Source organism: Ahaetulla prasina, chromosome 6 (assembly GCF_028640845.1).
Source record: "Ahaetulla prasina isolate Xishuangbanna chromosome 6, ASM2864084v1, whole genome shotgun sequence".
NCBI classification, from domain to species: domain Eukaryota; kingdom Metazoa; phylum Chordata; class Lepidosauria; order Squamata; family Colubridae; genus Ahaetulla; species Ahaetulla prasina.
This window is the reverse complement of record NC_080544.1, coordinates 34511732-34529448: the sequence shown is the minus strand read 5'-3', so window position 1 is coordinate 34529448 and position 17717 is coordinate 34511732. Positions and strand designations below refer to the sequence as shown.

The 17717-nt window shown below is 36.0% G+C and overlaps 1 protein-coding gene across 8 annotated transcripts in view; it reads left to right on the top strand.

The window, feature by feature from the left end:
• EXOC6 (exocyst complex component 6) overlaps positions 1-17717 on the top strand; it is a 114118-nt gene that overhangs the window by 53292 nt on the left and 43109 nt on the right. For all 8 annotated transcript variants that reach the window (XM_058187867.1, XM_058187866.1, XM_058187870.1 and 5 more), the window contains exons 16-18: positions 2213-2324; positions 3025-3159; positions 12279-12458. In XM_058187867.1, the coding sequence (XP_058043850.1) occupies positions 2213-2324; positions 3025-3159; positions 12279-12458 (427 nt within the window). The remainder of the gene's footprint in view (positions 1-2212; positions 2325-3024; positions 3160-12278; positions 12459-17717) is intronic.

Genomic DNA, 17717 nt, shown 5'->3' with positions numbered 1-17717 from the left:
GCGAGACATTTGTTGAGTGAGTTGTTGCCCCATTTTACAAATTTTCTTGTCATGGTTGTTAAGTGGATCACTGCAGTTCTTAAATTAGTAACCTGGTTGTTAAGTGAAACAATGGGCCTCCCCATTGACTTTGCTTGTCAAAAGATCGCAAAAGGGAATCACAATGACCCCTGGGACACTGCAACAGTCATAAATATGAGTCAGTTGCCAAGCATCTGAATTTTGATCACATGATCATGGGGATGCTAAAAAGGTTGCAACTGTGAAAAATGATCATAAGTCACTTTTTTCAGTGCTGTTGTAATTTTGAATGGTCCCTAAATGAACTGTTATAAATCGAGGATTACCTGTAATGGTAGGAAAAGTTTTTTTCATTAGTTTAGGTTGTTTAGAAAAAGTAATAGATATTCAAATGCTTCTGTCCCTCTCTCTCTCTCTCTCTCTCTCTCACACACACACACACACACAAATACAGATTGGTAGAAGGGAATAAATCTTTTTTCTTTTGTTGTTTGAATAAATTTCCTTCTTCCCTCTTCAGCTCAAACTTTACTTTTATCACCCCATTCAGTAATACCTTTGTATTTAAAAAAAGGTCATTCTCAGAATATTGAGAAATTCACTTTCTAATAGGTAGAACACACTACAAAGGAGAATTTACTCCACTTTTCAAAGGCTTCCATTTTCATTAATCTCAAAGCATTACTGCCTTTAATTGGATGGAATGTGTAGTTCTTTGCTTGTTGAAATCTGGAAACTATTTCAGTTTGTTGTCAAGCTGTGCCTACTGTTGACAATGGTAAATTACTCCCCTTTCACAAATACTGAGCTAATAAGGCTTCTTAATCTCCATCTCCAAACAGGAATTAATTAATTATGCAAATTACTCTTCACAAATATATACTAACAGCTAGAGTTCAAATTACATAAATACACATGCTAAATTTTGTCAAATTATTAACAAATGTTAGCTTGAGTGAAATCCAGTCCTTTGTAGTAGTTAAGTAGCATACTTGATTACATGTGTGGACAAATAAAAATAACAATGTGTCTGTGTAAAATACTGTATCTACATCTTGAAAATAATTTATGTATTACCATGCCTCCAGAAGGAATGGACAACAAATTATGAAAATCAAATTATGTCTTAAGAACTTCAGTAAACATTATTTGCTATTAATACACAACAGCCTTCCAAAATGTTATGCTTTTCGTCTTCTTTGAACTTTCAGAAAATAATATGTGCTAGATCTTAAATTTTGTGGGCAGAGAAAAGATTAACTCCTTGTTGTTGGTGTTAGCTCCATATTAACCAGTTTAATGATTTAGGGATGATGTAGTGATAGTGTAGCAATATTTTGAATGTGCTGATTTTAGTACGTCTCTTGTAAGTTTCTATTGGTGTTCCATTTAACCTTGGAAAAACCAAGCTAATTACAGTAAATTTTCTAGATAAATCAACTTGGCTTCTGCATCACAGGGATCATTGCCCCACAGCTTCATCATCTTTCCACTGAAGCTGTGGAGCAAAGTGCCTTAGCTTCCTCTTCTAGACCAGTGACGACCAATCAGTTTCACGGGGAGAAAGTTTCCCGTGGACCAGAGGGGGCATGGTTTCACATATTGTCTACATTTCGCCCATGGGGCTTCTCTTGTTTGCGTTGCCCAGTTTCTGGCATGCTACGGACCGGTGCTGGTCCACGGACTGGGGGTTGGGGACCCCTGTCAGTGGCATGACTAGTCTACCAACAAGAGTTGACTTTTTTTTCTTCCTCATTATGAAATGCTAAGACACGGAGCAAAGATGGGTGATTTCAGTTTTCAGTTTTGCTCCCACTCTAGTTGGCTGTGGGGAATGCTGGCAGCACATAATGGGAAAGATGGTGGCAGTTGGTGGGTGGTGTGCAGAATCCCCAAAATGAAGAAGGCAAAGCCAACAGTCACATGGAAAAGGTTTAAATTTCTGCAGGTAGCCAAATGGTGTACTGGTTGCAAAATGCATCTATATAGGGTGGGATATGGAGCTGGAGACTGGAAGGATATCTGTTAAATGGAAAGGTGTTCCGAGCACTCCCAGACAATCAACGTGCCAAGAGTTATATTGACACTGGATTACAATCAGATAGTGGGAAAGAAACAAAACTGCATGTTTATTTAGTAATTTTATATGCTGTGTTCATCTGTTTTCAGAATATCTCATTTTTTTCTGCAGTTCAACAGAGATAGATGACATGCTTAGAAAATCTACAAATTTATTGTTGACTAGAACTTTAAGCAGTTGTTTGCAAAACCTCATTAAGAAACCTCACATAGGTTTGACAGAGGTAAGTGCTGAGAATGTTTTCTAATATTCAATACATTGTCAGGTGTTTTCAAACTTTTTTGGTAGTTTGGGGACTTCCAAACTCTCTCCTTGGAAAGGATGTGATTTCCCCAGAACTTTTCAAAGAAAATCAGGAATTGTGGATAAGTTTCTTTAAAAAACATCTTAGTATTAGTTCAGTGCCTTGCTTGAATCTTTGGCTCCTCAGGGGGGATTTTCAGGTTATTTGAGCTCATATGTTGTGCTTGACAGACTCCTAGAGTAGGTAGATTCCAGTCCTTGACAGACTCCTAGAGTAGGTAGATTCCAGTCCAAATAAATGGTGAAAAAAACAGCATAGGAAAGTATGTTCTATCCAGCACATAGCTATTCTGTAGGGAACAACTTAAGATTTTCTTAGTGGATATATAAATGTAAAAAAGATTTCCTGAAGCTAGAAAATTTACACATAATGTTCACAATTGAGGTTTTTTCACACATTGGTATTCCACATTAAAATGACAATCTGCCTTTAAAATAGACATACCGGTATATATATTTTTATAATCAATCCATGACATGCTATAGGTTAGGTTTTGTATTATATACTCCGGTTTGGGAGGGGGCTCCATAATTAACAGTGATTTAAATATAATCTGAAACTTTAAAAAAGTGCTTTATTATAATTTGTTCTTATATCTTTGTTTTCACTTTTTTTTAAGCTGGTGCAAATTATCATAAATACAACGCATTTGGAACAAGCATGTAAATATCTTGAAGACTTTATAACTAACATTACAAATATTTCCCAAGAAACTCTCCACACAGCAAGACTATATGGTCTTTCAACATTTAAGGTATGGGAGATGTGATCAGCTTTCAAGTCCCTGTCTAAACAGCCAAATTCTTAATTTCTAGGTAGCATGCTTTAGTTCCATGTTTTTTGTGCAATTTATATATGTATGAATAACGGTATCCAAACAGATTAGGTAAAGTGACTCAGCATCATAAAAGTTCCAAATATTTACCTATATAGAGTACTTTTTTCCTCTTTTATTTCCCCACCCCTCCGTATTTTATTAATTTTAAAACAAGCAAAAAGACTAAAATTACAAAAATACAAAAAAGAAAATTTTGTGCAGAACTATGACCGTTTACACTACATATCACTACAAAGTTTTATATTCTTTACATTTTATTTCATTAAATTTTAACTATGTCTGAGTCTGTTTTATTCTTCTGTTTTCAATCCATTTGTACCATTTCTCCCATGATATATAATACTCCAAGTCTGTCCATTCCTTTCAATTCCAATGATAGTTTATCCACTTCAGCGCAGTCATTTTTTTTTAATTATTAAGTCCTCGGAAGGCGTCTATACATTCTTCCAATATTGCGCAAAGGCCAGTCTTGCTGCAATTGTTATATATATAATCATATGTCTTATTTTCTTGTCATAAGTTTTTCTCATTATCCCCAGAAGAAACAATTCTGGTGTATATTCCAGTTGGGCACTGGTTATTTCCTGTAACCAATTTTTTATTTTTTTCCAATTTTTTTTCGATTCTGGACATAGCCACCATGAATGATAGAAAGTACCCTGCTTCTGTCCGCATTTCCAACAATTTGGGGTTAAATTTGAATATAGTTTTGCCAATCTTGAGGGAGCCATATGCCAGTGGTAGAACATTTTGTATTGATTTTCTTTATATTTTGCTGATCTTGTTATTTTATAATTTCTGTTCCAAATTTTTTCCCATCCCTCTAATTCAGTGTTGTGCCCTACATTTTTTGCCCATGCTGTCATCACTCCCTTCACTATTTCTTCTGCTTTGTCAAATTCCAAAAAATATTTATAAATTTAGTTATTAATTTTTCATCTGGGTCAATCAATAATTTATCTAAGTGTTGTGGAATCAGTTCAATTCCATATTCCATATTCAATTCAGTTCTTTTGAAAAAGTTCAAAAGAACTGAATTGAATTGAACATTTTTCCTCTTTTAATCCCTGTAATTCCTTGCTTTGGGATGGGGATGGGGCAACTGATTGGAGCTGAGTGTTACTGGCCGGATGTCCTTCCTGACACCTACACAGAGTTCACAGCAGACAATTACTCATTGCATCCAGAGAGAGAAATATCTGCCTTATCTAGGATCAAACACATAGCCTCCTCATTATGAGGTGTGAGTCCCACCTTTAGGCCACCACGCCACTCATCTATAAAGGGTACATTAAACAAGCATAAAATAGGTGATATTAACTTAAGTACACCATTGATATAAAAATAATCACTTTCAGAGTGTTGCTTATTTTAAAATAACCTAATCTCATTAAATTAATCTATGGTGAACTACATATTACATTGAATGATGGGGACATATTTGGGAGGAGACAAAACTAAAATATGCTTGTGCTAAACATCTTCAGTTGCACCTACACATTTCTCAAATTTGATTATACATGTTGATGGTTCTCCCAGATATTTTCAATAGCAAAGACGTGGCTTTGTGACGTTTCCAAGAAAGAAAAAAACACAAAGAGAATGTCAGGTATATAGACATTTATATATTTGGTCGCTTGACAATAAATTTAAACCAGTGTATATAGGCTACAGTTATTACACAGGCATTTATTACTGAGTTTCCTACATTTGTACCACTACAGTTAGTACTCAAACACATAACCATAATTTGAGTCTGGCTGTCAGTGTTCCGAGTAACGCATCCGCCAAAAGCAGAACTCCGAGTCAGGTAGATTCCTCAAAGAAGATGTTTATTGGATACATCGTATTAATACAGCTAGTGAAAACCAACTCTAAAAGGTCCTACAGTTTTTCCCTAATTAAAAGAGCAAATATTTCCCTCCCCAGGTGTCACCGGTCACATTGTCCAATGGCAATAGCTGGCAAGCTGCTTAGTTAGTCCTCTCCTCCTTCAATTGCCACCTGTTGGGATGACCTTGGTTCCCACAAGAAAACTTTTTGTTTTGACTGTTAGCCAGCCTATCTATTTCCCCCTCCCTTCCCCCTCTCAAGAGTTCGTGGGAACTATGAGGCAGTACATTGGCATTACAGTCATAAGTTGTGGCAGTTGTTCAGTGTCATTACAGTATGTGGTTGCTCCCAATTTTACAATCTTTTTTCCAGTGGTTATTAAGTGAACCCTGTGATTGTTAAACAAACTCATTATACACAATGGATATTTTTTTGCCCGAAACTGGAAGGATACACTAGTTTCAACCAAAAAATGCTGAAAATCATGCTCAGGTGACCAGGGAATGCTAGAAATGCAGGCCAGTTGCCAAGTGCCCAAAACGCAGTTGTTTGATTGCAGGTCTGAACTTTAAAACTGGGTCATAAGTAGCTCTAGGGAGGTCCACCACAACTTTGAACAGTTGCTAAGTGACTGGTTGTAAGTTGAGGTCTATCTGTATTGGAAGAAGATCAGTATTCAGTTCTGGCTCTCTGATCTCTGGTACTTGTACTGTCTCCAGGTAAGTTTAAAGTAAACTGGAAGCCAAAAATCATTTATTTACACTCAGATGTAAATGAGCTAGTGGGAACTGACCAGGAAATTGATTTTGGGGAAGAGCTAAGAAAAATGTTGAAAACAATGACCAAAATCATCACAGAGCTGATACACTTTCCCAAAGAACAAATTCGGAAACTATTATATATATATATTCACATTTTATATAGGAACAAAATAACCTTTAACACCATCAAACAACAACTTGGGAAGGACTTAATAGGTGGATAAAAAATGATAAATCCAACCAAAAAATCTGACTGACTGTGTGATCAACCATAAAATATAATAAGGGATTCATGTGTCTACTTTAGAGACTATAAATCTAGGTTTATAAAACTTCAAACAGCTAACCCTTACTGTACTGACTTAGAAGTAAGGCCCGGTTTGTTCAGTAAAATTATTCCAACTAATTAAATGTGTATAAAATTGAAAACAAATTCGTATAGGAGATCTATGCAAGGAGTACGTTTGTGTCCGTGTGTGTGCTTGTGTATCTTTTATCAATTCAGAAACTTACTCATGAGATTATCCTAGAATAATCATTTTGAAACCATCCATTTCAAATGTAGTTTGTCACGTCATATTGTTTTGAGAAGTTTATACTCAAACTTTATACTCTTCAGCCTCATGGAACTAGCTGTATGGTCTGTTGAATCCTATCCCCAACATAGGTATTATTTTAATACTTTAGATCAGAGGTCTTCAAACTTGGCAGCTTTAAGGCTTGTGGACTTCAACTCCCAGAATTCTGCAGCCAGTAAAGCTCCCAGAGAATTCTGGGAGTTGAAGTCCACAAGTCTTAAAGCTGCCAAGTTTGAAGACCTCTGCTTTAGATAATGGCCTGTGTTTACTTTAGATAATGATCTGTGAAATAACAAGGCAAAAAAGTGATCTATGTTTCTCATTTCTGAGAAATGAACCTATTTGTACAAATTTGGAATGTTTTCTTTCACTGACTTTTTTTTTAAAAGTACACAAAAACAGGCATCAGTTAATTCCCTAACAATTACATCTTAAGTTTCAAGTAATTGCCTTACTGTGTATACACCCAAACAGGGCAGGATTTTACAGACCAACAAACTAAAAAAGGATTATTCCCACTGAGAGTAATTCTGTCTTCAACACTTTTATTTTGTAACTAAATCTAAAATGATACCTATCAAATTCCAGCATTAGTTTCTGTCATCAAGGTTAAAGAAAGATAGGGAGGATAAAGAAATGCTCAAGGGATTAGCATCATGCCTCTTGTATTTTCTGTGTGGAGAACATTTAGTTATCGTTACCATGTGACTGTTTGTGAATGTTAAAAATAGGGCAAATGGGAATTGTTAATACAGCAAAGTTCAGAAGAGCTTGTCAGGTATTCTCTGTTAAATCCCTTTTCTTCCTGGTGCTCTATGGATCATTGCTTGCAGCTGTTTTGCCTTCAGTTTAAACACCTGGTGATAGAGCTGAAGTAGAAATCCTCCATGGTCTTCTGCTGAAGTGGATTTGCAAGACTTGCCCAAAGGGACTTTTCTGTAGCAGCATTAAAGGCATCCAAAAACAGTTCTCAAGTTGTGTATTTTGGTAATCAAAATTTCACACAAGCCTTCCTTTTAAAAATTATGGATTTGAAGGAAGGTACTTTGTGAAAGTTATGTAGTTAAATAAGGTGATTACATTTTTTTAAAAAAAGTGCTTGTGTTGAGGAAGATGCATTGAAAAATCCTAGGTGAAAAAGGGAATTATGGAAATTATCACATTTTTTTTTTAAATTAAAGATTATGTGGGTTTATTGAGGAAAGTCTCCAAAACTATTCATATTTGTGAAAAATTCCTAAAGAAAGAGGGGTAAAATCTTTGAAACTAAACCAAGAACACAGAATAGCTTCTACAAATAATAAGAAATGCAACAATCCCTTACCTGGTGCAAAATATCCTTAAAGCTTTCTTATGACAACTTGTGTTTCCTATCTGCTGCTATCTTAATCATAAGTGAAAGAGCAAATCAGAGACCAAATTTTGGCTGTAGATAGAATCAACATGATTGTTTAATTTAGGGATGGATCCTGACCAGGATGGTAATCTCAAGAGTCCTATTACTGCTCACTGTTCCTTTCAAGGTTCATGCATAATGCACAAAGTGACACCCCATCTCCATGGTAGCCTTTGCTTTGTAGAATTTCCCCCCCAAAAGTCAGCCTTATCAGGTAGACCACATAAGAAACATGACCAGAGGAGTTAATTCTACTTTGGTAAGAATTGTAAGGTTACAGGAACAGAATCTTGCAAGTCTGAAAGTACAGTTCTTCCCCCATCTCCTTTATCACCCAAGGAATTAGGAAGGGTCTCTTCTGAGCCTCTTGTCCCACCTACTATTTAGTTCTGGACTGTGCTGTCTCTTGTCTCACCATTCTGTAGGCAACCTCTCTGGGCCCAGTCCCCCAAATTCATTCCTGCATACCATTACATCACCTCACACAGCTACCGTTTACAGTTACGACTGTTGAAAAAGCAAGTCTAATCCTTGCGTTTTCAACCGTCACAAGTCAAAGCAAAGCAAAGAAAAACTGAAGTAAGATCATAAGCATAGTTGTATCTTCACGTAGCAGTTGCTTTACTTTGCTTAGTAGCCGGTCTAAGTTGTAGTCGCTAAACAAGGACTACCTTATACATGGCTGCTTCCTAAATATTCTGCACACAAGTTAAAATTGTGTTGCTTCAGCAAGCTTTCAGCCCTAGCTTATTTCAATGTTTTCCTTCCTTAGGAAGATTCCTAAATATTTTGTAGAAGTTAGAATCCGTCCTGGAATCTAGAATGGATAGAATCCTGCATAAAATAGAATTTACAGCAAAAATAAGCATGGTGAGAATATTTAGTGGGCCTTCCCCACATCTCAAGCTTGAATGTGAGGAGAGTTCCTTTAATGTGTCTCGTACTTTTCCCTATTACTGCAAAAAATGAAATGAAATAAAAATGATCACTATGGAAGCTGCTCATCTGTTTCATTTTCATATCCCAGAAAGCAGTTCAGTTTAGAGATGGAGGGTTTCCTTCCTTAAATTGTAGAAAAGATCACAAAACACAGCTTTGGGGCAATGTCTCCCTCCCATGTATCTCTTATTGTTTAAGGGTTTGTTTCAAGGGGGGAAAGAATCAGGAAGACTGTGGAGGCTTTTATTGTCTTCTTACCTTTCTTTTAATCCTTCAATAAATTCTTCATAGAATCTGAGATTTTCATGTTTAATGCTAACTGTATGAAGAATAATAAATCATATGAGGAAAAACCTAATTCATTTAAGCTGTACTGTAACTTCTTCAACTTTCCTATCAGAGCCTTTTTAATTATATCAGCTAAATCAATATGCTTCAGATATATTGGGCAATTGGCATTACCCTCCTCTCGGTGCCTGGAAAGACCTTTTGCAAAATTCTCCTTAGGCAGTCGTAAAATGTACAACCATCTGAGAGAAGAACAAGTCGGATTTCGCTGTGGAAGGTCCAGCTGGAAACAAAACTTCACTTTATGAAATATCATAGAACATTGCACTGAATATTAACATCCGGTGACCATTAATTTTATTGATTTTAAGAAAACATTTGACAGTGTCCACCAAGAATCTCTGGCAGATCCTGTTTATACAAGGTCTTTATTACTATCTTTAAGGACTTACACCTATGATTAAACTGCTGCATTAAGACCAAAAATGGCCATACAGACGTCTTTGAAATTACTACCAGAGTTAGAAAAGGCTGTATTCTATCATCGCTCCTCTTCCTCGTGGCCCTTGAGGATCTTAGGTCAGGGGTGTCAAACTCAATTTCATTGAGGGCCGCATCAGGGCTGTGGTTGACCTTGGTCTGATTGGGAATGGCCGACTGGGTGGGCATGGGCAAGTGGGCGTGGCAGCTTGACGACACTTCCCAAACTGCTGGCATGTTTCCTCTTCGCACTGGGTAGACCAGGCCGAACTGGCCCAATATTCCTTCTTTGCATTGGGTAGACAGGCCCGAACTGATGCAGGCCGGCCCATTACATTTTCCAGGCTAGCCCCAAAGGCCAGATCTGACCACATTGCGGGCCAGATGCAGCCCATGGGCCTTGTGTTTGACACCCCTGTCTTAGGTGATGAACATCACACGCTCGGAAAGGCATTCATTATTCTGAAGAAGACCAGGCATCCTGGATTTTGCAGATGATATTGCCTTACTTAGGGAAGATGAGACCAAAGTACAAGTGACGACTGCCTAGGATGAGGAAGCAACCAGAATTGACCCCAAGATAAGTGTCGAGAAATCGAAGATCGTTTTTGTGAGCTTTACCACACAGATATGGGGAAGCACACTCGGATCACTGACTTGAAGTAGAAAAGTTTACCAGTTCGGCAAGTACAGTCACCAGAAATGGAGATGGAAAGACGGGCGTCAGGTGATGCATTGGAAAAGCAACAGCTGTTTTCCAGAAGATGAATAAAATCTGGTCCTTGTCATCTAGATCACTGGTGTCTATACCACTAAATTCTGTTTGCTCATCTCTATAGTGATCCCAACAGCCATTTGTGCCAGTGAGGAGGCATCAGCAAGCATTAATTAACGAGATTCTACACCTTCCAAAAATGATGCCTTCTCCGAATCCTAAAGATTCGCTATTTTGACCGTATTAATAATGAAGAAGAGCTCCAAAAGAGTTTCTCCTGCAAATTACATACCATTGTCACATGCAGAAGACTCCAATTTGTAGGTCATATTCTCCATATGGAGAATAATCAAATCCCCTAGATGGCAATGAGATGGACCACCGGTTGCCAAACAACCAAGAGGACACCCTTGAAATACATGGAGAAAAATGTTCATTGCAGACCTAAGGACTCTAAACATCACATGGGAAGACACTGAACTATTCGCTCAAAACCAAAAATGCTTGAGATCCATTGCTGCCCGACACGCTAAATAGCATGGGAGGATCTGATGCTACTGTTGAGGTGTTGAGCAATAAGTCCATCATCTCTTGTAAGCAAATCAGTGATCAAGTTGATGGAAACTACAGTTCAACAGAACTGGAAGGCACTAAGTTGCAGAAAGTTATTTAAACTGCTGGATGTGATTCTTCTGCAGAAGTTGGTCATCTTTAGAATCAAATACCATTTTGATGAAAGTTCTGAGGAACAACTACTGTCAATAAAACTATTGTTTTATTTTCTTCAATAAAATGTTGTTTGGGGCCTTTTGATTTTGTTCTGTGGGAATTTGTAATTTGTTCCATATGTATAAGCATTACCTTTAATGTAGTGGGTACTATATGATCCATATTATTGTTCGGTGGGATCATGCTGTGTGGCTGTTATTTGTGACATCCGTATAGGATTGTGCTAAGTAACTGGTTTCTCTGGAACAGATTTAGGTAAGGTTCAGGTTGTTTGAAAAGGTTCCATTTATATACCAAACTCAAGAGCAGAATACATGGCAATTTAGTCAAGTGACCTCTAGGTTTTCCAACTTAGTGATTCTAGTTCTGACTTGTATATAATTGCGCTGTTACCAACCTATTTGTTCATTAATGTTCTACATCTAGAAATATTTTTTCATGTACTTAAAATGTTAAGATTTAAAACTGTAAAATCACATCATAAAGAATAGTGATAAAATACAACAAGCCTTGCTGGAAATATTGGTTTCTCATCCAATTATAAAAAGCAATACGAAAATCATGATTCTAAAATGGCGATAAATAAATCTATACTGATGAAACAGTAATGCAGTCTTTCGAATAATAGCTTGATTCTTTTTTCTTTAAAACTAGCAAGATCTGAGTATTATTTCAGAACTTTTATAGCAGGGTTCCCCAAGCCCTGGGCTGTGGACCGGTAACGGTCCAAGGCCTGTTAGGAACCGAGCTGCACAAGTGGCAGCCAAACAAGCAAAGCTTCATCTGTGAATGTGCGAGATCTAGGTTGCATGCAAAACCATTTCTCCCCCCACCCTCGGTCTGTGAAAAAATTGTTTTCCATGAAACCAGTCCCTGGTGCCAGAAAGGTTGGGGACTGTTGCATTATAGCATACAGTAGTTAACTTACAGATGTATGCAGTGGTAGGATTCAGCCAGTTCGTACCACTTCGGGAGAACCGGTTGTTAACTTTCTGAGCAGTTTGGCAAACTGGTTGTTGGAAGAAATCATTAGGGCAGAGAACCGGTTGTTATATTACTTGAATCCCACCACTGGATGTATGTAAATGTATTCAAAAATGAATCAAAGCATTAAGCATCATGTTCCTTTTGGAGCAGAATTTGACTTGCATTGATATTGGTAGTCAGTTTGTTTTTAAATACCTTACAGTTTGAATTTTAAAGATTTATTTTCCATTTTTCTTGGCCCACAACTGCTCTGTTTACAGAATTTATTTCAAGCAATTATCCTTGAGTTAGTAATGCTATACTGACATTTTATTATCTTTTCTTTTCAGGATGCAAGACATGCTGCTGAAGGGGAGATTTATACAAAACTTAACCAGAAAATCGATGAATTTATCCAGCTTGCTGACTATGATTGGACAATGATTGAGCCTGATGGAAGAGCTAGTGGCTATTTAATGGATCTAATTAATTTCTTAAGAAGCACCTTTCAGGTTTTTACTCATTTGCCTGTAAGTATAGAAAATCAAATCTATAACAATTCACTTTAATTTCTATGTATCGAAGGACATACCGATAGATGGGAGGGGAAAATCCCCATCCCTGGAATGCAGAAATGCAGCACCTACATAGGAGAAATGTAGATTAGTTTTATCCTTTCTCTTTTGTTTGGCTGTGAAAAGCAGTTTGAAAGCATTGGCTCCTGTTTTAGTTCAACTTCAGTTAGCAAGGCAATCCTAGGGAGGTGTGGGTTAGGCCAACAAACCACCTTCCTAAATAATGTCTGCAAATGGTTTCTTTTAGGTAATCATATTTAAGATAAACTAGTGATTACCTGAATCTGGATGATTTAGTAAAGTTTGATTAATCCAAAGGGGATATAAAAATGTCTTGTGGTCTTGGACCACAACAACAAGACCAAAAGGGACAAATTATTTATTCTTTTTGTAGTCTTAAACCAAGGGTTTAATGTTGCTTCTAAGCAAGTCTGTGATCAGCTTTGGGACAGAAGGATAGGATACAAACTGAAATTTTAGGGTAACAATATCAACAAGAAAAACAACAACTATGCTCAATAAATTAAGGATATCCCTATCCCTTTCAGTTTCTTCCCTTTTCTACTTGTAGTGAGCACTTAAGACAATTAGATAATTTTACAATGTGGACTTACTAACTTACACCTTTTAGACAGTCATGCATATTATTTGGGAACAGTAATTACTTATTGTAGGAAATCAATAAATAAAGTAGTAAAATGAGCATTTGTTTCTAAGCGTTTGTTTAAAAAGAAAAACTGTTGCAGTGAACAGCATCCAATTTATAGGCTCAAATTAGACTGAGAATGTTTGTGGCGACATGGATAGTCAGTTGGAGGCCCCCATTAAGTCTAGCTGTAATAGTGTTATTAGTATTGAGTTATCAGGATTCACCCTACAGTTAAAAAAATGAATGCTACTCAACAATAACTTAGAATTAGTTAATGGCATTCTGTGCTTCCTTTAGCAATAGGAAGAGGTGGAAGTCTTTGAGTTCTCTACTCATTTTCTGCTTCTTATGAATTGTTGAATGACTCTCAACAGCTCCTATCATATGGGATCTGTTTTTGGAACATTAAAAGCAACATACCACATGTGCTATGTTTTAATCTGTATACTATGAGGACTGGGAGGGGGTAAAATAGGTAAAACTTCTGAATCATTTTTATACATCTGTAAACTTTAAAAGATTTTTTTTAAAAAATAGACACTATTGAACCTGATTAAAAATATATATACTTTTATTTAACATTATCTGGTTTACTGTTGGGGAATGTGTATTAAAAGCACATTTACAGGTATGGTGTAAATCAGTGGTAGTTAACCTGGTCCCTGCCGCCTACTAGTGGGCGTTCCAGCTTTCATGGTGGGCGGTAGGGGTTTTGTCCAATACTGAAGCACTTTCCTTTTTTTAAATTTAATTGACTTTTAAAAAAAATTTCATAGCATTATTTAAAAACATTTTCATTAGGTTTTCATAAAATTCCGCGTGACAATTTAAATTTCTGAAAATATACTATTTGTATCGCTCACGCATAAGTTTAGTTCACGTTACGTATAGTGCGACCACAAACAAAAGAGCCTCGTCCCAGAATAGCTCGCACATTACAGCCCACACCACCCAGCTGTAATAGACAAGCAGAGCTGGTAGCCGGCACCCCCCGAATCCAATCCACGATGCGCGAGAGGCATGCACAGGCGATACATGGCGCATTACTGTGGAACTGGTGGGCAGTTAGAAAATTTTACTACTAACAGAGATACAAAAGTGGGTGGTAGGTATAAAAAGGTTGACTACCCCTGGTATAAATGGTCCTTGTCGGTCAATGCTCTAGATTTTGTGCATTATTTTAAACTCTTTCCCTCACAAGCTTTTATTTCACATTTATTCAGAAATCCAAGTTATGATTTGATTTTTTTTTTAGCATTATTGGATCAGATATACTGTGCCTCAGTTAAATGAAATTATCAATGTGATGTCTTGGTTGTTAGTCTGGACTCTGTCATTTCATCTCCTACAATGTTTTTCATATCTTATATGAAATTACCCTGTGAATCAATCAATATTGTTCTGGAATTTTGAGTTAGGAAAAACTTGGCTATTATTTCTAAATATATATAAATAATAATAATATATAGTATATAGTAAATCTATGATGTATCTGTAAATAGTAAAACCTGTTAGATTGCCACGATTTTCCCCTTCAGCCACTTTGGAGGAGAGAGATAAAGAACTAATATTTAAACAGTATAGTTCACAGAACAGCTCTATATGAAGATTTGTACAGCTAACACTTTTTTCTCTTTTCAAGATCTGAACTGATGCATATTCAGCCATGGCTATTCTGCAAATTTTCTGCAGAATCTGTGGCATGAAAGGTCATGTCAGTGTGTTGTGAAGATGGCAGAAATAGGGCAGATTGAGTGATCAGGGCAGCTATCCAGGAGGAAAATGAAGTTAAACACCTCTATCTGAATCATGTATGGAGCTATGTTTATATTCCCAGTTTGAAAAAAATAAACTAGTTCAGAAGAAAAGCAATTTCATTCCAAATATTTTCTTGTTATTAATTTTACCTTTATGCAGAAAATTTCAGAGCCTTTGCATAAATTAAATTCATAAAATCAGAATAAATAAAAAAATTAAACAAAACAACCACCCCCATTATTTCTCATTACGGAATTTATTTTCTATGTATTATAAAATACGATCTGGAATGTATAATTCTTACCTGCTTCATTTGCTTGATTGCCCAACATACAGTTTAGGATATTCCACTAGAGTTGTTTCTGCAATATTAAAAAAAATTACAAATATATAAAACCACTTAGAACACTTTATGACTTGCATTCTCAGCCGTTACATACTGCATACTGAAGTGTTTTAAAGCTGAATCATGTTGATGATTTTCTGAGATCTCACAGAAATCATAATGCTGAATGATTGGCTTTTCTCATCAAGTAAATACTGGGCTTGCAGGGGACCTTTGTATATTTAAATAAAATGATTTCCTGCTTTACTCTCCCTGCAGCCTCACCTCCCATAACAAGGAGGTTTTTTTAACTTCTAAACGGAAATAAATACTTTGGTTGGGATAAGAGGACAAATAATGGCACACTTCAGATAACACTTTGATTAACTTAAAAGTCAGTAAAAACTTAAGTTAAATTTAAAACATTGAAGTATTTTTCATAGACACTTAACAATTACACAAATACAGATCTTTTAGTGTACATGGATGGCACAAGTGGAACATCACCTGCTAAATCAGAATCAAGGCCCTATCTGCTCTCCCTTGGTTTATGAGCATTATTTTTTTTTGTTAAAAGTATACTTTTAGGATATTATATACATCAGAACAGATCTTGAAGGGTGTAGATTTTATCAAGCAGTTTCAAGGCTTTGCTATAATGTGAAGTAAGTAAAATTTCTGTGGCTTCTCATTTCTGCTGAATCCTATTCCAGATAAATTTCCAAACCCCCTGAGATCAATCACAAATCAATCTAGCTTCACTTAGAGAATCATTTTTATTAATGGTTTCCATATGTAGAAAAATTATATCTAGAAATTTTTCTATAAATCACAGATAATACCTATGGTTAAGATAGTTGAAAATTATAACTTAACTATGTCAGTAAAATCAACAAACGCTGTAAATAAAATCATGGAAATTGACTTCAACTAAAAATAAGGAATAATGGTTTATCAATTCCGAAGACAAGTAAGAAACCCTCAAGTAGTTAAGTAGCTGGACATTTTTAGCTTTTTTAAACATAACATATTCAGCCATAATTTTGTTTTACTTGTGCCTACTTACATCTTCAGAATATAATATGATTAACATAATGGCCATACTGAATTAAGGTTTTAGTTGGAATTCTCTTCTCTCCTTTCAATTGAAAAATTTTAAAACGTGAGGGAAAGTATAATTTTTCAACTTTTGACTTAAGAAATGAAATTTGAAATAGCAATGCAGTAAAGAAAGCAATCCAAATTATGTATTCATATCAGAGGTTTTTTAATACATGCCAATGACTTCAGATGCTGGGCTGAGGGCAGATCTTTCTGGAGGTTTACCTACAGTATGTGCTAGTTAAGAGTTGATAAGTTAATGTACCAACTTGATGGCATTATCATCATTATCAGTGGTAGATTTCCCACAACTTATACTTTTGAGATATGTTGGACATTATTCCAATTCAGAGGCAAATGATGAGACTTGTAGTCCAACATGTCTGAAAGGCTCCAGATCAGAGAAGGGTGACCTAAGGTTAACACTGTATACATGGCTATTGTGGTATAATCATTCTTTGATTTTTATTTGCTTTGTTCTTCAAATTTTGTTTGCTTTTCTCTTTTCTGTGTTGTCACTTGGTGGAAAAACACTGATGTTTTAAAAATAAAGTAAAAGACCATACTTGTAATAAAAATAGCAGCTTTTTAAACTTTTGTTAATTACTGTAATGGTAAAATATTTTTTATGAAACGTTACTTCAGATTGTCACAAATGTCTTGAGTGTGTTTTAATAGCAAAAGCCCTTAAATAGGACTGAAGATAACCATGAAGGATTGGATCACAAGTAGATGTGAGTGGAAAACACTTGCACTCAAGCAGCTTAAAATAACTGGATGATTAATCCTTTGGTTGATGGCATGTTGTGGAATTCTCTTCTGGAGAATTTTGGAGCTTGGGGCTTTAGAGATGGAGGGGCTGGCGCTGTGCTGTTAGAAGAGAGGGTCTTAAACCCCCCACCCACCATGCATGTGAGAATACCATCTATAGCAATTTGGCTCTATTCAGGTTCTGAAGTTGTCAAACTAATTGAATAGATGCTCAATTTTTTTCAAGTGGCACTCCAGACAAATCTTTCCATTCTTTTGGAAGAAATACAACTTTATGCAGAGTATTTTAATGCACTATGCTTTATCTTATTCCTTAGTATGCCTGAATATCAGTTTACGGTAAATGACAATCTATTAAAATAAAATAATAAAATTAGATTAATTAGACGAGCACCTGTTAGGCTTTTACAGATTACAAGTGGAATTCATTGACTATCAAAATGAGGTAAAAACCATTCACATTTTGAATCATATTTTTAACTTGTTAAGATCTTTAGGAAATAAAGCTTAGAAGTAGGTGTCATTTATTTTCTTGAGGCTCTCAGTAGCTCTTCTCCCTCCCCTGTTACTCAAATGCAATTTAATGTTGACAAGTGTATTTTAATTTACT